The 22,536-nt window shown below is 41.5% G+C and overlaps 1 protein-coding gene across 1 annotated transcript; it reads right to left on the bottom strand.

Annotated features, from left to right (window-relative positions):
- Positions 1-881: 881 nt before the first annotated feature.
- LOC120745655 (granzyme A-like) lies at positions 882-21,477 on the bottom strand. Its single transcript, XM_040050697.1, has 5 exons — positions 21,348-21,477; positions 21,022-21,163; positions 20,189-20,327; positions 1,674-1,931; positions 882-1,540 (listed from the first exon to the last, which is right to left on the bottom strand). Exons 1-5 carry the CDS (start codon positions 21,409-21,411, stop codon positions 1,376-1,378), a joined length of 768 nt encoding a protein of 255 aa, XP_039906631.1. The 5' UTR covers positions 21,412-21,477; the 3' UTR covers positions 882-1,375.
- Between the last annotated feature and the right edge of the window lie 1,059 nt (positions 21,478-22,536).

The raw sequence follows: 22,536 nt of genomic DNA, 5'->3' as shown, positions 1-22,536 counted from the left end.
AACCTAAACTGGGAAAGCTAAATACAAAACACTTTATGAAACACGAAACCTGGAAACGGGGAAAGAGAAGCAGATGAACTGACAACAGACAGAGGAAAACAGGGGACTAGATACACAGAGGGGTAACTAGGGAATGAGGACCAGGAGGGAAACGCAGCTAGGATTAATTACAGCGCTACCATAGAGAGTCAGACAACCATTCACACTCATATTCACAAGAGAACATGTGCATAATAACATGATTTGCAACTGGTGTAAATGACTTTTTCAGAATAGCAGTGTCAGATGTTTTAGAAGGGAGAGAAATAAAATATGCATATTACCGTACTGTGAACAGTGTTTTTACCTTGTTTTTTGTTATCTGTATTACTTCAGATAGTTATCTGTATATTGTGAAATCATGCGTGGATGTGCTGCACATGTAAAAAAGTGTCTACATGGGCCACAGTCACTGACTGGAAGGGGAAAGCCTTCAACATGTGCAACTAAATGTTTTAGGATTTGTATCAATTAGTTAAAGTTGATACAAAGAGCAGGAAGAAAAGAAGTGAAAAGAAGTGAAAAAGTATCATTTTTCTTAGGCTTCAAAGTCAGACTGTAGTCATCACTTTCCTGCTATTACAAATATTAACTTTTGTTTTTGTCCTAGCTCAGGAACCTATTTTGATAGGATCAGAGAATAATCACATCATGCATCTGCTGGTTTGTTTTCTGAAAATACAATTACAAAAATCTTTCTTAGCCATTAAAAGTTATTAAATTTGAATACAAAAAATAAAAGACTACACTATCAGTTTTGGGTCACAAACATTTAGGAGTTAGAGTAAAAAAAATTTTTTTGAAAGGAATTGCAGTACAAACAACGAAAGAGAGAAAGAAAGAAATCTTTTTTGTTCATGCTGTTAGCTTTATTAGAAAGTAGAAAATGTAAAAGGTATATAAAAATGTTGCTGGGGGTTTTCATAAACAAATCTTTTATGTCAATTTTCTAGTTAACAGTACTAAGTATTATCTTTTCACAAGTAAGACAATAAAAGACCGGTGAAGGTCATTTTCCACTGCAAGAAGAAATTATTTTAGGAACTGTTCTTGTAGAAATTCTTTCAGAAATAACCACATTTAAGTAGACTCTACAGCAACAGCAACCAAAATGCAATTCTCAAAAATTAAATAATCCACAAACCTTTACAGTGATTTTCCAAGAGAAAGGCTGCAAAGAAGATCTGGTTTTATGTTTCTGCAGTGGACAGTACTAACCATGAGATGGCCGATATCATATATGTGTAGTCTATATGGTGAAAGCAGTGACAGATTAACCATAAAAGCATAAAATATTTTTGTCTTGCTTAGCTCATATGTATTGATGCCTGTGGATTCATGGCATTTCATATGACTTCATTGTTTCTTTGATCCAGCTGAGTTGTTTGTTTGAGACAAATGCGTAGACTCCCGGTACGTTCTCTTTACTCTCACACGTCCTTCCAAAAGAAGTAGCTCCAACCAGCACCCCATCGCACAACAGTGGCCCTCCTGAATCCCCCTGCAGCAAGAACAAATACATGGTAGTCATTCTTTGACTACTTGTGGATGTGAAAAAGCCAAAAGAGTGTTGAGCTGAATGCCTGTTTAATTCAGAGAACTAATAAATATACACACACACTCTATATACTTACTTGACAGACATCAACCTTTTTTTTACCAGTTGAACCAGCACATATCATGTCACTGGTGATAACAGTATAATAATAAGAGTTGCATGTCTTTCTGTCGATCACAGTCACATTGGCAGACATGAGGACATCAGATGGTTGGTTGCTTTCAGTTAGTCCCCATCCAGCCACCATACATTTGCTGCCAGCTGGAGGCTCCTTGACGGTGTTGCCCAACTGGAGACACTTCACTGTCTTGGTGAGCTTCACTGTTTTTTTAAGCTGAACAATAATTAAATGGACATGTTACATACTCATTATGACTGTTTATATTTGACCTTTACAGAGCAGGTCATAACGTAAGTATTCATGCAGCACTGTGCTAAAATCTTGAACCCCCACTCATGTATTTACACATTTTGTTTTGTAAATGGAAAATAGGTGTTGTAACTTACTGAAAAATCGAATTATACGTACACAAAAATACATTAAAGAGAATAAGTCTGCTTTTACCTTTTATCCTCCTAGTAATACCCAGCAATTATTTTTTGTCCTCTGTCAAGAACATGAGTCTGAGACTGCACTGTCAACCACTGTTTATGCAATCTATATTTTATGCCAAAGGGGGTGGGTTATACTTTTTTTAAACAAATATTATAATTCTGCCGGTTAAACTTTTTTTTTTTTCTTCAATTTGACAGCCTCAACTTTGATTTAGTAGGATTTTAGAATTGCACAGTAATTTTATCCCTTCCAAAACAAAACTTATTCATTGTCCTTTGTAGTGGACAGCAGGATTTACCTCACATTTTCAACCAATGTCCATACTTCAGGAAATCGGAGATTAGGGAGAAAAGCAGAAAGAAACTACGGAAGGGGAGTCTGTCTTCCTACTGTCAGGGGTGAAGGGAGACCAGACATCAGAGCAGGAAGGTGAAAGCTCAGAGGACATATCAGCTTTTGAGGAGCCTGAAAAGACATTTCTCTTCACAGGCTTGTCTCCTGTATGGTGGTTGATAAACCAAATTCCAGAACTTCAGAGCCCTAGCTCATACAATACTTCTTATCCACAATGGACACTATCTGTCATCATTTTGCCCCTTCTCAGGGTCCTCAAAAGCTGGTATGTCCTCCTTCTGAACTTTCACCTTGTTGCTCTAATGCAGGGGTGTCCATTTGATTCAGGTGTGTCAGAGCAAGGATGCATCTAAAGCTGCAGGACAGTAGCTCTCGAGGACTGGACTTGGACACCCTGCTCTAATGTCAGGCCCTGACAGCTCTTACAGTTTTTCTCAAATGCTAAAACACAAAAGCCAATCCTCTAAACCAAATGACCAGTTGTCTAAACACATTTACTAAATCTAGCCATCATTTACCAATATCATAAACAGATGTCACATGAAGACACAATTCACAGAACACAATCCTCCATTGTCATAAATCTAAACACATCTTTCCTTGCTAAAACACAAGTTGCAAAAGAACTCTGCTCATATTCTCAAATGAAAGCTCATGTGATGCAACATGCTTGCCACAGTCAGCAATATTTGAACACAATGAACACACCTGGCGTCATTCATTACACACAACTACTCAAAATTGAAGACACCTGTTGCTAATGCTGTGACCACATGTATAAAAGCAAGTTCAGAGTGCACAGTATGCTGAAGATTCCAAACAAACACCATGGATGAAGGCAGAGTCAGGGGAAGAGGAATTCGATGCAGAGGAGGGAGAAGAGCTGGCCCTGGAAGAAGAGGAGCAGGCCAATGAGGAAGAGGAGTTCAAATGAGAGGAGGAAGAGGAGCAGGCCAACGAGGAAGAGGAGGAGGCCAAGATGGGAGAGGAGAAGGTCCAGGAGGGAGAGCAAGACAACCTCGCACCATCATTACGGACGAGATGCGAGCAACAGTCATTGACCATGTCATTGACCATGGCATGACAATGGCTGAAGCAGGACTAAGAGTCCGTCCAAACCTGAGTAGGTTCACCGTGGCCACCATTATCAGAGCATTCAGACAACACAACAGGTATTGTACTCTATTGCTTTCTTTGTCATAGTTTTACAAACCTGTGAAAGTAGTCTATTGGTTTCAAATCAGTTGTGACTGTATTGTAACACATGTCAATTGACAACACATGTTTCTTTCTTTAGAGTTGAAAGAATGCCACATAGAGGTGGGAGGGTTGCCATATTTATTTATTTATTTATTTATTTTTGCCTGTCCCGTTTGGCTCTTTTGCCATCAGAATTATTGTCTAAAGGCAAAGAAAGATGCCCAACGGATTTACTTTACCAAATTGACCATCCCAGCCTTGCCGTAATGGTCCATTTGATTCACCTTTTATTGTTTATTTTATTTTCACTTGCTGAATACGGGACAGACTTGACTGGAGGAAAGAGGGGGAGAGAGAAAGAGGGAAAGAGAAACAGCTGAGAAGAGGGACGGGGGAGAAGGGCAAAAAACAAGAACCAACAGAATGGGCAGGAAAAAAAAATGCATATATCGATCATGGATCACCTGTTGAGAAAGAAAAAAAAAAAAACAAGCAGAAGAGAACAAGAGTAATAGAATAAACAACATCACAATGATATATGGGAATATGACAGTAAATACTAAATATTAAACATTATTGTGCAGCACATAAGATCAACAGAACACAGTGTGCTTTGAGGTAGGAGCCAAAAAGGGTGTAGTTTGTGGGTGTGATCACCCGTGTGTACACCTGTGAGAATGGACGCGCTTGTTTTTTTTGTTTTTTTTTAAAAGGTTACTTCATGTAATGATCTGCTAGAGGGTGTGGGGGGGCCACAGCCCCGTCCTCCAGGGCATGAAGCAGGTATGGAGGAGATCAAAACTCCAGACATCCAGAGGCCCCCAGAACACAAGAGACCAAGGAAGACCAACAGAGGGGCAGCCGCGCCACTGTCCCAGAAAGAGCTGAGGAGAGTCCCAGATGAGGGTTCACTCAGCAGCCGCGGAGCAGAAGCCAGGGGGAGTTGCAGTGACGTGCCTGTGAGCTCCGCCGGCAGCCAGCTGTGTCTGAGTGACCGAGCCCCAGGCCGAGAGGCCGGGGGCACCCCACCTCTGAAGTGGCCCGAGCGAGCCCCAGGCTCCAGGCCCCGATAAGCGGCCGCCAAGGAGTGAGCCGGTGTGTACCTGGACGCCCATCCCCAGACACAAAGAACCACCAACGCACCGATATCTGAGGGAGTCCGCCACTGGCAGGGGGAGTGGTGGTGGGGGGAGATAGACCTCCAAACCTTGGAGGGCCTGAGATGTCCCCAGAAAGGTGGCGTCTGATACCCAACCTGACATATAGACACAGACATACTTACTCCACACTCAACCAACGTGGAGACAGACATGAAGAGATGCTGTACACACGATCACACTCCCCAAGCGTACTCTACGAACCGGGTCTAGGTACCCTTGCCCCTGGAGGGGGGAACTGCACCCAGACCCAGGTGGTGTTACCCTTTTCCCTGCGGTGGGGAGAGGCAGACCACCCCGACTCCGCAGCAGCAGGGAGGCCCCACACTCCAGACCGCAGTCGGACAGCCAACTCCTCCTCCTAGCCCCCCCGCTCCAGCAGGTCGCAGAGAATGGGGGTGAGAGAAGACTCCAAACCTCCCTCTGCCCGCTCATTGTAGTGTTGATGCATGTGTGTTCTAAGGTGCATTTAAAACCCAGGAGGGCATGGAGCTACCTGCCAGAGAGCAGCAGGTAAGCGCACAGCCCCTCCTGCTAGCCCTCAATGTCTACGTGTATTTAAAATTGAGGGGTGGGCAACGACGCCAGGGGTGAGGTGTACACCCTGATGGTCTTTTGGAGTCCGTGTAGCGTGCCCACTCCCAAGATCCTATATGTATGTGTAATGAGAGTGTGAGTAATGTGAATGTCTAAGTTGTGGGATAAAATTGAGGCAGAGGCAGCCAGAAGGGGACGGGGGGGGGCTCCTCTGCACCCTGGTGACATACCCCTACTCCAAGGCCCTGCATGTGTGGGTGGTTGTGGTGGAGCGGGAAGAGGGAGGCAGCTGGAGATGGGGAGGGAAGGAAGGGAGGGGCAAGTGACCCCTCCCTGGGGCCAGCTCACCCGCTGACCCCAGTAGGCACTCCGCGACCCGCCAGGGAAAGGGGGCCCAGGCCCATCCAGACCGGGGCCCAGTGCAGCAGCGCCTCCCAGCCCCACAGAGCCCGGGACAGTCCACCCAACCCCACCACAGAGAAAACTGCACCCACCCCACCATCCACTCATCTTCCAGACTACATAAGACAATAGACGCCCAGGCTGAGATCTTCCTCCACCTCTCCTGTATCTCCCCTTCCTGCAGAGAGAGTACCTGAAGAGAGGAAAGCTCCTGCAAGATGTGACAATCTCCCCCACCAGTTGAAGAGCCCCCCAGGTAGGGTTGCCATATTTACAGCAGCACAAGAAACCCTCATTGTGGATATGGTTCGTGGGAACAACCTCATCAGACTCCGGGAGATCAGAGACAAAGTCATTGCCGATAATGTCAACTTTGAGAGCATTGACGATGTCAGCTTGGCCACAATAGACAGAGTTCTCCGGCGCCAAAAGACGCAGATGAAACAGGTCTATAGGGTTCCCTTTGAGCGCAACTCTGCGCGACACAAAGACCGAGTAGGTGCAAGTAAGTATCCATGTTCACAGTACAGATAGTGGACATACTGTGTTGCTCAGTGGCCTACATTACTTCTGGACAATACTGTGCTACCTGATTGACTGTTGTTCTGAACACCTGTGCACTTTCACATTTTCACAGAGGATATTACAGTTGGACGCGATGGCCAGACCTCATGAGTACCTCTTCCTGGATGAGGCTGGCTTCAACCTGCAGAAACGAAGGCAAAGAGGCCGTAACATCATTGGCCAAAGAGCCATCACTGAGGTCCCTGGCCAATGGGGGGGGTAATATTACCCTTTGTGCGGCCATGGGTTCGGAGGGGCTTGTCCACCGGCATGTTGTCCTTGGGTCTTACAACACCCAACGTCTCCTCACCTTCCTAGAGGAGCTAAAAGACATCCTCCTGGACCGCCAACAACACCATCCTGGGCCCGCACATCACATTTATGTGATCATTTGGGACAATGTCCACATCCACAGAACAAACCAAATCAGAGAGTGGTTCACCACCAACAGTGACCACTTTTTAAATGTCTGCCTGCCACCCTACTCCCCTTTCCTGAACCCTATAGAGGAGTTCTTCTCATCGTGGAGATGGAAGGTTTATGACAGACAACCATACACATGAGAGAACCTCCTAAGGGCAATGGAGCTGGCCTGTTGACATCCCATGTCAACAGGACATCCCGATGCAGCTCAGCGACATGATGCCGCACAGTGATTGTGGTGTGTGTGTGGTGTGAATAACGTAAATAAAAAAACTTCACATCCTGATCATGTTTTCAAGAGTACTGTTGTGTGCAATAGATTCTGTTTTTGCATTGAGTTGTGTTACAGTAGTGTACGTACATGCAGGATTTTCTATAGATTTATACTCTTCATATGAAACTCACAAATCTAAATGCCTAATCCTCTGCAGAGATCTACGACGATCCGTTACTGTATAGTTTCTAAAAATATGCATTGGCAGTTATGAAACAAAGAACCTTCTCACAAATTGAGCATTGTGTTTTCAATTGTTTTGCTGTAGTGTGTAATGATGTGTATAGTGTTTACATTTTTGAAAGCTTCGAGCTGCTCTTTTGGTGTGACAGTTTGAGTTTTGCAGTGGGAAGGTGTGGTTGTGTTTATGTAGCTTTAGAAAAGGGTGTTGTGTTTAGACATTGGGGAACATGGTGGAAACGTTTGTGAAATGTGTTTTAGCATTTGAGGAAAAACTATTAAGCCTTTGAATGAAAACAAACGCTGTTGTGACAGTGATGTACACTGTCTTGTTGTTATATGTATGATTTCTATACGTTATACATCAGATAAAAACTTTGGTTGTAAGATTCAGATAATTATTTAATAAAAGCTAGACATTTTAAATGAGAATAAGAAAAGTATTTCTTTGTTCCCTGTTAATGCCCTACCTGGCCCCCTGGCAAAACTTTGCTAGACCCGCCCCTGCACAGTTACCAGCTGTCAGCTACTTAGAAAAGGATCCTGGTGTTATTTGTCTCTCAGAAACAGTTCATAACTTCCCTTCAACTCATTCATGTCACCTAAAAGGTAAACCTATTTCTCCATCACCTGTTCAGTAAGGACATCTCCTGGTTTAATCTTCATGTTTCCCTCTCCCCAGATATCCAAACCGACATCATGGCCAGCAGCTTTTACGGCTGTGGCTCCAGCAAATATCAGCTGATACTAGAAATTAATATTAAATAAATTCTAACAACAGCTGATCAAGCTTAAAACGTGCTGCTGTTGTTTAGTGCGACATCCGCTGGTTTCCTCTTTCTGGCGCAAAGTGGGCGATAAACAAACAACAGCTGGGACTTGCGTCAGAAATACCGATCAGCTGATCATTGATCAGTTTTATGATTGAATGAGAGAAGAAGAGGCAGCTGACAGCGTAAAGATGCAGAATAAATCCAGCTTTGTGTCTTTTTCCATTCTAGCTGAAGTACGGGACAAACTGTGTTCCTTTTCAGCTCAATACGAAATGCGTAATATTTTCTCTGAATGCGGGACGATTCTGTTTTTACGGGACGGTTGACAACTCTACTAACTAACCTTATGAATAAAATAAAGTTCACTATCAGTAACATCATAGCACCCACCCAGCTGTATAGAAACTCCGTCATGCTAGCTAGTACGCAGTACGAGTTATTGTAACTGACTGTAAAGACTCAGCACAACGGAAATAAACTCCACCTAAACTTGGTTTATATCTGACCCAGACAGACTGCAGTTCATAACTGAAAAACAAAATAATAAAAAAAAATCATCGGCCCATAAAAACGAAAAATCACCATCGGCCCACCGGGCAAAGGCCCGGTATGCCCGATGGCCAGTCCAGCTATGGTCGTGCCATCAGTTAAGCCTTTGCGTGTCAACTGTGGCACCCGTGCCCAGGGTTGCCGACCCCTGGCATAGAGGATAGCACTGGCCATAACAGAGACACAAAAAGATAACATGAAACGGGACATCTGCGACAAGCTTGAATGGAAGATTGATACGGTTACCCATACACTGCGGTCAGAAATATCATCTGTGACAGCTCAGTTTAAAGCTGCTATAACCACCCTACAGGCCACCGTTAATGCTCAAGGGACCACCATTAAAGATTTGGAGCTTTCAGCTACAACCTGCAGTGACGACCTGACTTCTCTTCAATCTGCTGTAAGTGTCCTAACGGAGGAGGTCAGACAACTGCAAGCTAAATGTGAGGATCTAGAAGGAAGATCAAGGCGCAATAATATTCGCCTTATTGGCATCCCCGAGGGTTTGGAGACTTCTAACCCTAGGGAGTTTATTTCCCATCTCCTGCAAGATCTTCTGAAACTGAATGAAGCACCTCTGTTAGATCGGGTTCACAGGTCCCTTGGACCAAAGCCCAGAGAGGGAGCGCCTCCTCGCCCACTCCTCATTAGAGTCCACTACTTCCATGTCAAGGAACAGCTGCAGGGGCAAACTCTCCTCTACTTTACCAGGGCAGAAGGATCTCCATCTTTCCAGACTTCACACCTGCAGTGGCTAAAAAACGTTCACAGTTTACTGGGGTCAAGCGCCTTCTACACTCTTGTCCTGGGATCAAGTTCGGCCTGTTCTATCCTGCGGAACTGAGGGTGACACTTCCAGATGGAGTTGTACGTAAGTTTACTGATCCTGCGTCTGCCACGGACTTTGCCAATAAGATCCTGGGGAGCCCTGCCTCTCAGGGCACATAAGTGTCTTAGCCCATTGGGCTGATATGTCCATCTTGGTTAATTTCTGTGAAATATTCTATTCTATTTTTTTTTCTCTTTCTTCACTGTTTTTTATTTTTTATTGTATCTTATTGTATTTTTTTTTAAGTAACATACTTATGTTTATTTGAGGCGAGCTTGATTTATAGGATGTGTCTTGTTCTAATATATTTTCATACAATCCTTGATTTGTCTCTGCCTTGTATTGCAAGGAGCTTGAACTCAACTGGGACTTCGAATGGTTGGGAGGAAGTGCTCAGGGGTGTGTTTGGTGGGGGGTGCGCGCATCTTGTTAGGGAAGATGCTTCAGCATTTAGGGGGAAGTTTGGGTGTTCTTTGTTTTTTATGTTGTACTGTTCTGTTCACTGACTTTGTTTTTTCTGTGTTTTTCATCGGTCAGCTTCGGGTTTTTTCAACCTATGTTCTAACATGGTATTGCAATTAAATACTAATAATCAACAAGCAGGTCACTCGTTTAAGTTCTGTAGCTGGAATTGTAAAGGTCTGAATGAACCTATTAAAAGGAGCAAGGTCCTCCATCATTTGCAATTTTTGGGCGCCCAGGTTGTGTTTTTACAAGAAACACACCTAAAAATTTCAGATAATTTCAGACTTCGTAAGGGGTGGGTGGGCCAACTCTATCACTCTACATTTAAATCCAAAGTTCGTGGTGCTGCTATTTTAATACACAAACCAGTGCCATTTGTTTCTTCTAATGTTATAGCGGACCAGAATGGTAGATTCATTATTGTGAGTGGTAGTATTTTGAACACTAAATTCATTTTTGCCAATGTCTATGCTCCCAATTAGGACGATCCAAATTTTTTTTAGCACTTTTTTCACTAAAATTCCTGACTTGTCTTCCCACTATTTGGTTCTTGGTAGCGATTTTAATTGTTGGCTCGGGCCGCTGGATCGATCCTCATAAGCCTGGTAGGCAATCCAACTCTTCCAAAATTATTAATATGTTCCTTGAAGAATTTTCTGTTATTGATGCCTGGCGTTTTCTCAACCCCACACGTAGAGAGTACACCTTTTTCTCCCCTGTTCATCATACATACACTCGTATTGATTACTTTCTACTGGACAGTCGACTTACTTCACAGATTCGCTCTTGCTCTCATAGTGCTATTGTCATATCAGATCATGCTCTGTTGACTCTAGATTTGGCAGTGGGCCAAAGTTCTCCACCAGCTCCATGGCGTTTGAATACACGCTTGCTGTCAGACGATAAGTTAATCACATTTGTGAATTCCAAGATAGACTTATTTATAGAGACAAACATTACACCCGGAATATCACCCTCCATTTTGTGGGAAACGTTTAAGGCTTTTATCAGGGGACATATTATATCTTATGCTGGTTTTGAGGCAAATCAAAGGAAAGCAAAGTTGTCCGAGCTCATAATACGCATATCGCAATTAGATGAGTTGTATGCTGTCTGCCCGGCACCAGAGGTCTATAATGACAGGCTGTCTTTGCAGACTGAGTTTGATCACCTGTCCTCTGCTCGGGCTGAAGAGATGTTGTTGAAGTGTCAGTACTCCCAGTATGAGTATGGGGATAAGGCCAGTAAACTGCTCTCCCATCAGCTTCGTAGTGCAGCAGCTGCACATTCCATTCCTCGGATTCAGACATCAAGCGGTGTTTCTACGGATCCTAAAATAATTAATGACCAATTTCGAGACTTTTATTCATCTCTCTATGTGTCTGAGTGTGCATTTAGTACTGAGGCTTTGGACTCCTTTTTCAATCATCTTAAGGTCCCATCAATTGATCAGACACACAGCCTTCAGCTGGAGGGACCAGTAACTGTAGAAGAGATCCTGCAAGCTATCAGCAAATTGCAGTGTTCTAAGTGTCCCGGACAGGACGGGTTTCCTGTTGAGTTCTATCGTAAATTTATGCCTAAACCGGCCCCACTCATGATAAATATGTATAAGCATTCACTGGAAGTTGGATCCCTCCCACCCTCTCTACTGCAGGCATCTATATCCTTGATCTTAAAAAAGGATAAGGATCCATTACAATGTGGCTCATACCGTCCCATTTCTTTGTTAAATGTGGACTATAAAATCCTTGCTAAACTTTTAGTGATGCGTGTGGAAGCAGTCTTGCCATCTGTAATTAACCCGGATCAAACTGGCTTTATTAAAGGGAGATATGCCTTCTCTAACCTTAGACGTTTGTTTAATGTTCTTTACAATCCCTCAGACTCCAACAGCCCTGAGTTTGGGATCAGTTAAGATGCTGAGAAGGCTTTTGACAGGGTCGAGTGGGGATACCTTTTTTATGTTCTGGATAAATTCGGCTTTGGTAAAATAATCATCTCCTGGTTGAAACTTCTTTATATATCCCCGCTTGCCGCTGTCAAAACAAATGGCACATGTTCTGACTTTTTTCCTCTGTTTAGGGGGACTAGGCAGGGCTGTCCCATGTCGCCGTTGCTCTTTGCAATTCTAATTGAGCCCCTGGCCATATCGCTGAGATCAAACCCAGGTATCACCGGGGTTACTAGAAATGGTATAGAACAAAGGGTCTCCTTATACGCAGATGATTTTCTTCTTTATATCTCAGAACCAGCATCCTCATTTCCTTTGGTGCTCTCAATACTTGAACAGTTTAGCCTTATTTCTGGCTATAAGCTGAATCTCGCTAAGAGTGAACTGTTCCCCCTGAATGCTGCTGCACAGAAATATCAGTGCACAGCACTGCCTTTTCGAGTTGTATCGGACAACTTCACATATTTAGGGGTTAAAATTACAAGTCAATTCCATGCTCTTTTCAAGCTTAATTTCGACCCACTTGTGGAGAAAGTTAGGCAGGATTTGGACAGATGGTCTCTACTCCATCTGTCTGTAGCAGGGCGCATAAATACAATTAAAATGAATATCCTCCCAAGATTTTCTTTTCTTTTTCAGTGTGTCCCTGTATTTATCCCAATTTCCTTTTTTGTTAAATTAGACAAGATTCTCTCTGGGTTCATTTGGAACAAAAAAAACCCTAGAATACGCAAGACATATCTTCAAAGACCGAAAAAGATGGGGGATGGCTTTACCAAACCTTATGTTCTATTATTGGGTATGTAATATTCGTATTCCCAGGTACTGGCTACAGGGGGAAGGCATGAATACTGCCCCGGCCTGGCTGAGTTTGGAGACTTCTTCTTGTGCCTCATCCTCTTTACCAGCCCTGATTTATGCCCAAAAGCAGCCTCCGAGTGCAGGTTCTTATAATAACTCTATTGTCAAAGTTACCTTGAAAATATGGTATCAATTTCGTCGTTATTTTAAGTTGACCTTTTTTTCCCTTCAGTCACCCATTTTGAAAAATCCCTCTTTTCAGCCTTCGTTAGTTGATGGTGCTTTTTATTTGTGGGCCTCCTTGGGTATCAGGTCTTTTTCTGATCTGTAAATTCAGAATACATTTGCCTCCTTTGAACAGCTCTCATTGAAATTTGGCCTTCCAAAAAGTCACTTTTTTCGCTACTTACAAATCCAGAGTTTTGTTAAGGAGAAATCCTCTCAGTTCCCATCTAGACCTCCTTGTCATGACTTTGATAACCTTCTATCGCCTCCCCCTTCATCACAGGGCCTGATCTCTTGTCTGTATGGGAGAATATGTTCCTTTGGCAACTCCTCAACCTCGGCTATTAAAATGGCATGGGAGCAGGATTTGGGGTGTGTGATTCAGGATGACTCTGGGGATAAAATTCTTTACCAGGTCCATGGCTCCTCATTATGTGCCAAACATGGGCTGATTCAATGTAAGATTTTGCACCATGTACATTGGACTAAAGCCAGACTAGCTCAAATATACCCCAACCTTAGCCCTGATTGCGACCGTTGTCATCAAACACCTGCCTCTCTAATACATATGTTTTGGTCATGTCCATCCCTCAAATTAATTAATGGATTAATATTTTTCTGACTTTATCAAAGATCATCCAGCTAACCCCCCAACCTGTGCCCTTAACTGCTTTGTTTGGGGTTCTTCCTGATACAGTTGTCTTGCCGACGCCCCAAGCGGATCTGGTAGCATTTCTCACCTTATTAGCAAGACGCAGAATATTGTTATGTTGGAAGTCCCCTTCTCCCCCATCCTGGGAAATCTGGATCAGAGACGCTTTGCATTTTAGCAAACTCGAAAAGATTAAATTCACCCTGCTTGGGTCTATGGCCAAATTTTTTAAGACCTGGCAACCCTTTTTTGAATATGTTCAGATTTTGCAGTCTCGCAACGCTCCCAATTAGCCAGCTCAGACTTTATTCTATTTTATTTTATCTTATGTTTAAGTAAGATGTTTAAGTTTAAGTATATGGACTCTATCCGATTGTTAAGTGATGACGTGACGAATCCTACTTCCGGGCCTAAAGTAGTCTGCATTTAATATGGCTTTTGTGTTGTTAACATGTTTAATGTTATGTATTTTCTTCTATTTAATCTCAAAAAGCTCCTAAAACAGTCAGTGATCACTGTTGACCTCACTCGGCTTTTATTACCGCTAATCATTTATTTAAGCTCAGTTTTTAAAACCTTAGGATGTAACTACAGCCCAGCCCATTCAGCAGTATATGAATGACTAACCTCGTATTGTGGATGGATTATCTCAGTTGTTCTCCTGGCTGAAGTTTGGTCCTTTTACAGCATCCTGCCATGCGATTACATTTGTTCCTGACCACTGAGAACCCTCACGTTAACTTTTATCGAGTGAAAAAAAAGTTAGCTTGTTTATATTATGCTAACATAGCTGTGTCGCTAGCGGCCACGTAGCACATCATTATATACCAGCTAGCCAAACTTCAGTAACCCTACAAACGTCACTGCTGTTTAGTTTTCTGTCTTCATTTATGCTGGAAGTGTTACGGCCCTAGCAGGGCCTCTCTCTCCTGAAGGTGCCTGTGTGGGCGTGTCCCACTACCTCCTCTGCCTGAGGTGCCACCTTTCCCTCCTGTACAGCTGACTCCCATCAGCAATTAAAGGTATATAAGCCCAGAGAAAGGTGAGCTCTGGGCCAGAGTGCCATTTTGTGTGGGCCCAGCTAGTGAGCTGAGTGTCTTGTGGTGTTTCCAGCTAGTGAGCTGTGCTTTCCTTTTGACTTTTTGCTTTATTTGACCAACTCCTGAGTTTTGTTTGTGTTTCTTTTATGGTGATAACGGCTTGTCCGTCTCTTTTAGTTGAATAACTTCAATAAAACTGTTTTATTTAACTGTTTTGCCTCCCTGACTCCTTTTTCTGACCCGGTCACTTTTGTTGCTTCCCCCTTAACGCCTAGACCCCCCCAGGGGAACGTAACAGAAGTGATAACAGAGCTGTACGTTTTAATTTGTTTCCAAAACCCCGCAGTCAGGACATGCTATATTGTATTTAGATAGAAGCTAACGAGCTAACTCCCTACTAACTTCTAACTCCGTTAAATGTCATAAATTCCGTTTTCATGGATGCCTGGATGTTAAACTCAATTGCTACACCTGGTAGAGCAGAACGCTGATCATTTTATTAAAGATGAAAGACTTTAGACAGTTTTTCTTTTTGTACGACCCTTTCTTTTTGTACACCCACTGGTACTCCTATAATTATGAGGTGGGAGTGTATGTTTCATATTGTTTTATGTTCTTCAAAAAGAAAACGGCATATTGTTCAATTTGTCTTTTGTAAAAATGGATGCAGAAACTTTAATAAAAATATCTGAGGAAAAAAAGATAACATTAATTAGTAGGGATAGTGAAAACTTCTGTTTACGTTTGTTATAACAAACGTAAACAGAAGTTAGCCACTTGGCTATGATAGTAAAGAGTAGACACTGATGTAGCTGACTGAATCTTTTGGACTGTGTTCAGCACAATATTAATTAGTCATTGTCAACTGCTGATTTGTCGTATTCTCATTGTATGACTAATTATAATGTCTTTTTGTTAGCCGTTTGCATACTATGCGTACTCTCTCTCTCTCTTCGTGTGTGTGTGTGTGTGTGTTTGTATGTTTATCTGGTTAAATTCAGTATGCTTCCAACAACAGTTTTTACAATAAAATAATAAAATATTAGCTATCTAATTTGCCGCCTTTCATCAGTGATGATATATTGCTGGAAGAGTTGTCACGTCATGGTCAGAATGTGTCGGCAATGGTTATGCTCCCCTCTGGGTGCAAATCTGCGAAGTTACAGCATGTTGTTTCATTTCCAAGACGGGTGTATATGATTCCAAACAATGAGAATGAGGAGCTGAATATAGTGATGGAATTTAAGGTTGATGGGTTTGAATACACAATCTTTGCAACGATAGAAACCATGAGATGTTTTGGGTGCAATCAGGAAGGGCATTCACTCCGTAATTGCCTTGAGAAGGTGCAAAAAAAGGCTGAAATTGTGCAGGGTTCTGAAAACGCAGGGGAGGGCACTTCAGCAGAAAACTTGGCAGGAGTTTCAGCAGATAAGGAAGGGAAAGGTGTTTCTCCAGGTAACGCAGAGAAAGGAGCTCCAGCAGTTACTGTAGGAGAGGAAAGGAAGTCCAAGGTTTCAAGGTATAAAATGCTTAGCAGCCAAGAAAACAGCGAGGTTGCCTCTACTTCTTTTTTTTTTTTTCTTTTTTTTTGCCTGTCCCGTTTGGCTCTTTTGCCATCAGAATTGTTGTCTAAAGGCAAAGAAAGATGCCCAACGGATTTACTTTACCAAATTGACCATCCCAGCCTTGCCGTAATGGTCCATTTGATTCACCTTTTATTGTTTATTTTATTTTCACTTGCTGAATACGGGACAGACTTGACTGGAGGAAAGAGGGGGAGAGAGAAAGAGGGAAAGAGAAACAGCTGAGAAGAGGGACGGGGGAGAAGGGCAAAAGACAAAAACCAACAGAATGAGCAGAAAAAAAAAAAGAAAAAAAAAAAGCATATATCAATCACCTGGATCACCTGCTGAGAAAGAAAAAAGAAAACAAGCAGAAGAGAACAAGAGTAATAGAATAAACAACATCACAGTGATAAATGGGAATATGACAGTAAATACTAAATATTAAACATTATTGTGCAACACATAAGATCAACACAACACAGTGTGCTTTGAGGTAGGAGCCAAAAAGGGTGTAGTTTGTGGGTGTGATCACCCGTGTGTACACCTGTGAGCATGGACGCGCTTGTTTTTTTTAAAAGGTTCCTTCATGTAATGATCTGCTAGAGGGTGTGGGGGGGGGGGGGCACAGCCCCGTCCTCCAGGGCATGAAGCAGGTATGGAGGAGATCAATATATGCCTCTACTTCTACTTCTGCTGAAGTATGTGATGAAGTTCGCCAAACTACACAAGAAGGAGTGCAGCAGGTTATGGATGTGGATGAAACGGCCCGTAAGGAAGGGAATTTGCTCAGGGATGATGAAAGTATTTTTAAGGTACCAAATGTTAAAAGGAAACCTAAAGATTCTAAAGGGGTAAAACCAAAAAAGATGCAGGTGAAACAAAAGTGTGGAAGAGAGAGTGAGTCGGATGTTTTATCGGATTCTGATAGTGATAGAAAGGCATCTGACGCTTCTATTCCTGATGGCCAGAGAAGCGATGGGTACAGTCTTGAACAGATTAGAAGTTTTTTGGAAGTAACTAAAGGGAAACGAGATGTAGCTGTACAGGATTTCTTCCGTGATCGAAAGTTGTTTCTTGATTCAGCTAAATGGTTAATAAGACAAAGGACTCCTGATGGCTTAAAGGACACTGAAGTATATAGACTGCGAAAACTGATGCAAAAAATTAGAGCTCGAGTTTAATGTGGTTCCTGAAGGAAAAAGACAGCAGATAAGATGCTGTATATTAGTTTTTTATGGCTCTTTTTTGTGTTTCTATGAGTTCCCTTAAAATCTCAACCTTGAACCTTAATGGTGCAAGGGATACGAAAACCAGGGCGATGTATTTTGAACTTCTAAAATCTAAATGCATTGACATAGCGTCAGGGGTGGATCTAGAAGGGTGGCATGGGGTGGCAAGTGCCACCCTAAAATGATTCCTTGCCACCCCAAGTGCCACCCCAGTTTTACATATGACAGTGTTGTTTATTAAAATAAGATAGCATTAACAGTTTGAGCGTAGTTACAGTCAACAGTGAATATAAATGCTAAAACTGAAAATATTGCATAGTGTTACCCCCCTCCACCATTAACAAATGTTTCAGCCCATAGCAGGACCGGCTTTTTTCTTATTTTCAGTAGCAAGCGATGCTTATGATTGTGCCAGAGCGCATTCTGAACAACACCATGGGAATTTCACTTTTTACACAGGCGGGTGGATGTTACACTCTGGAAATGGAAGGAAGGTGAGTGTTATGTCAGTGCGCCCCAGGGTGGCTGTGGCTACAATGTAGCTTGCCATCACCAGTGTGTGAATGTGTGTGTGAATGGGTGGATGACTGGATATGTAAAGCGCTTTGGGGTCCTTAGGGACTAGTAAAGCGCTATATAAATACAGGCCATTTACCATTATTAACCCTCCATTGCCCACGGACACGCTGCACCTCCAAATCACATGACTGATGTAAGCTGACATAGCAACAAGCTGCTGACATGCTGAGTTTCTATTTCAGCCCACATTGAAAATGCGGACTTCAAAGTTTTTAAATTTTAATTACAGGCCAGTAAATCCAGAGTTATGATAATATATATAAGCCACGCTTTTTTCTAAATACTGTCGTCACGTTTGTGTGTGTGTGTGTGTGTGTGTGTGTTTTAAGCGTTTTGTAAGGACAGCGCGAAAACAGTAAAGAAAGAAAAAAAAAAAAAAAAGCCACCGCTTTCCTATCGGTGGAAAAATGTACCATGTCGACCAATTAAAAAAACAGTCAACACGTGGGATTTGATTGTTTAGGAAGAGGGAAAAGTTTTAGGAGTGACGGTAACGGCAGCGAGACAGAGCGAGCGAGTGAGAGAGAGAGCGAGTGAGAGAGCGAGAGAGAGAGCGAGAGAGTTTTTAGATGTGGGAGATTTGTGACGTTTAGTGTGGAGTGTTTACTTAGTGTGTTGTCTTGTGTAGTTGTTCTGTTGTGTAGTCGTTTTGTTTTGTGTTTCAGTGAGGGCACTAATGAATGTCACAAAGGCACATTTGCAACGTAAACACTGTCACTAAGTAGAAAACCAGCGGAGTGATACACCTCCTGTTGTCAGGCCTGCAGGTTTATCTCTGTGTTGTTCTCCTCTGTCTTTTGGTGGACAAACTTTTTTTTTTTTACTGGCACACATCATTTGTGGGGCATCTTATTGCGACACCTAATTGTTCTCTCATTTTAGTTTTAGTAATATTTTTAAATTACGGAGCCCCACAGGGGACATGGGAGAAAAAAAAATTAAGACGGACTTTTGCGAAATCTCGCAAAAGTTTTGCGAGATCTCGCAAAACTAACTCGGGATCTCACAAAACTTTTGAATTAAATGGTTGTACAAAATGGTTGTACAAAATGAAAAAAAAAAACGCAGGTGTATTGGCTGCATTTTTAGATAAATAGTTGTATATTTTTACAAAATGTACAATTTATATTTGCATTTCAAGTTATAAAAATTTACTGTTTTTTTTTTTTACAGTAAAAAAATACTACTAGGATTTTAAGTTCTTTGTGTGATTTCAGATCAGTAATACTAATGCAGTATGTCAGTGAAAAAAAACAACTAAATTCAGTTGAGCTGAAAAGAATGACACCAAACAAGGCAAGGGGAAAAAAATAAAATGAAACAATTTGAGGGTGAAATACAAACGTAAACTCAAAAGGAGTCAAAAATGGCCGGTTGTATTTCAGACCTCAGTGGGTTAATCCAACAAATCATGAAAAATTAGGTTTAAATTTTTGTTCATGACAGTGCAGATTTCTGACATTTTGTGTAATTTAAGCATGTAACAATGTGATTGTTTTCTAACAGTGTGAAACTTAAGTTAGACTTGTGTTTGTAAATGAACCGCCCCATGTTGTGTAGCTTTCTGGATTTCATACTTGTTGGGCTACATATTTATTTATTATACAGTACATAGAATCAAAACTCACATGTTTTATGTAACTAAAGTGTGTAATTATGTGGGCTACAGACAATAATTAAATTCTAGACTATATTTATATGAAAAACGTGTGTACTTACTGAATTTGAATTATTCTAACCATATGTAACCACCTGCATATGTGTTTGGAAAAAAAAAAGGCTTCGATTTTGCCACCCCATTTGATTTCTTTGCCACCCTCATGCCACCCTAAGAAAATTTCTCTAGATCCGCCCCTGCATAGCGTTTGCTCAAAAAACTCAGTAATATTGATATTGAAGTTGACTGGAAGAAGGAATGGGGTGGAAATATTGTTCATAAAACCTCACTGAGTTCAGGAGTAGCAATTCTTTTCTCAAGAAACTTTCTTCCAGTTTCTATTGAAGTAGATGATATTGTACCTGGGAGGTTGTTAAAGGTCATTGTTACGTATGAAAATTTCAAGCTGACATTGTTAAATGTGTATGCTCCAGTCTCTCCTCGTGTTCGATGTGTTTTCTTAGCGAGTACGCTGTTAAGTTGTACGTCAACGGATCATTTGATTTATTGATTTATCCATACACACACAGAAATACATCATATAAGATTAAAAACAAACGTATTCACATAAATGAATCTTTTTTTTTAACTTGGTTTCAGACAATGAATGATCACTTTACCTTGAGCAACATGAGGTCATTCTCCTTGGATCCCTGGCAATAGTCAGGATGAGGAAAACGTTTATCAACCTTTTGGACCTGTTTAGAAGCTTTTTCTTTTTTCTTGATCGAGTGTGCTCCCAGCGTCACTTTACTCATACTGTAGAAGAAAAAAAAATGTATTAGTGAAAGTTCACTTATAAAAAAGATTAATAGGTTAGATTAACCCTTTTAAATAAAACAGTTATAACATTATCATAGCTGCACAGTTATTTCATTATATGTGTATTATTGTATATAGTTGGGTTATGGTTATTTTAGAGACGTAGATAAAGCTGCATGGTGTCTTCCTCCAGGTGAATAAAGAATTTTCAACAATATAACATTTTGCAGTTATGAAATTTCTGAGTGCAGTCTCTTTCTATGACAGTGATTACCACACTGTTTAGATAAACATTTAATCTTTTTTTTTCTCATTTGGATTATGGCCAACATCAATATTTATGTGCAATGCAGACAAATCTACTTGTGTTTTGCAGGCTTTTCTATAAAAACAACAGACAATATGTTTGATGCCAATTTGATTTGTATCTATGATAAGGAAATGAAGAAATTCTAAAAAATTTAAAAAAAAAAATATGACAATGATTAGTGCAAAATTCTCTGTGAAGATATTAATTACTACAAGAATATGGACAATCTATAAATAAAAAAAATAACAAACATTTTTACATTAATAATTATAATAAAGACTTTTTCCTTCTGATCTCTCGTGAAATCTCTTTATGTATTATCTTTCACACCGTCAGTTAAACATAAATATTACAATATTGTGATTTGAAAAGCGTTCCTACTCTTTGCAGTGGGCAGCTGTCAGGACCCATTGTGGATGGATTAACGTCCCTCCACAGACAGATTTTTTGCTTTTCACATAGGCCATGAAAGGCAACGAGTGTGGCTCGACTTCTTTCCCTCCAATAATCTCAGACCCACCACCTAAAACAAAAAGAAAATATCCATCACATAACAAATTCAGCAGATGATGCAGTCAAAAACAGATGAGTGAAACAAATACCCTTCACCAACTGCTTTTGTAATGCCGAGTATGCATTCTGCTTATTTAAATGAATGAGAAAATTGTCTACAGGTAAATTAAAGTACCACATAAAATATTAATCACCTGGCTGGATGATCACGAGGAGCATGCATGAAACGAAAACACTGAAATAACTCTGGCAGAACATTTTGCCCTTTGTCTCTCATAGATGTTGAATGCACTGAAACCGTGACGCTCAGCTTTATACAGAGAGCTGAAAGGATGTGGTCTGACAACTGAAATTAACAAGTCAGCAAAGTGGGCTCCTAAACGATTCTAAGGTTGTGATCAAATATATCATTACCAACCTTACCCCATTCACCATCACCACCAATAACAACAACAACAACAAGAACACACACATATACTTACCCACTTTTTGACCGTGAGAAATTTGACTTGGTGTATTTCCCATGGATGAATACTTCATTGTCCTTGGCTTGACTGTTAAACTAAACTTAGATTGTTGTAATTTTCATTCTGTGCTTTAAAAACTTCCATATTTCATGACATAGTATCTGTGGTGAGGCATGGTCAGTGGTGCCGTGCGGCCGCACCTGCACGGCATCCGCAATCACGCCTGCCGTGTTAAAAACGCGGGGAAGCAGGGGTTGTTGTGAGTTGTGGTGTGATGAATGTGCGGCTGACAGCTGAGAGGTGCAGCCGAGTGTGCAATAACGATGGCTTTGCCTAACACTCTCTGGACCTGCCGTGTCTCTATCACACACCACTCATTCAAACTTATGGGACAATTGAGAGAAATGTGTAGGCTGGTCAGCAGGATACAGCTGAGACTTAATTTTTTTAAAGTTACTATTCAAAAACCATGTTTGGACAATGTGTAAAGCAAACTAAAAAATAATTTGTTTATGTTTGTACTGTTTACTAATAATTGATCGACACTGTATTGCCAACAGTATTTGTTTGTCTACCTTCACACACATATGAACTTGAGTGACAGTAAAACAGTAAAAATATGATGTCATTCAGTGGTGCATTTGGGTAATCTCAGTCTCTCACTGAATGTGCTCCTGTGATTAGCTAGCACGTTATGGAGTGGGTGCAAGGTATTGTCCAGCGTTGTCCTTATGTTGGAAAGCGTCCGCCTCTCTGACACCACAGTAAGAAAGTCCAGCTCCATCCCCACATCATTTCCGGCTTTGCCAATCAGTTTATTGAGTCTGTTGAACACAATAAATATGTCACAGTGGGGTACGCCGGTGTGTTTTGAATATAGACCCAAATGCAGACACTGAGCAAGGAAACAAAAGCG

Source organism: Simochromis diagramma, unplaced genomic scaffold (assembly GCF_900408965.1).
Source record: "Simochromis diagramma unplaced genomic scaffold, fSimDia1.1 OVJJ01000131.1, whole genome shotgun sequence".
In the NCBI taxonomy this organism is placed as follows: domain Eukaryota; kingdom Metazoa; phylum Chordata; class Actinopteri; order Cichliformes; family Cichlidae; genus Simochromis; species Simochromis diagramma.
Note: the sequence above shows the minus strand (reverse complement) of the source record. Positions and strands in the feature narration are given on the sequence as shown.

Coding starts and splice junctions, on each gene's coding strand:
- LOC120745655 (XM_040050697.1), bottom strand. CDS start 21,411: ATGTTCTGCCAGAGTTATTTCAGTGTTTTCGTTTCATGCATGCTCCTC. Junction 21,164..21,347: donor CCTCGTGATCATCCAGCCAG/GTGATTAATATT, acceptor TTTTTGTTTTAG/GTGGTGGGTCTGAGATTATT. Junction 20,328..21,021: donor ACAGCTGCCCACTGCAAAGA/GTAGGAACGCTT, acceptor TTTCTTCTACAG/TATGAGTAAAGTGACGCTGG.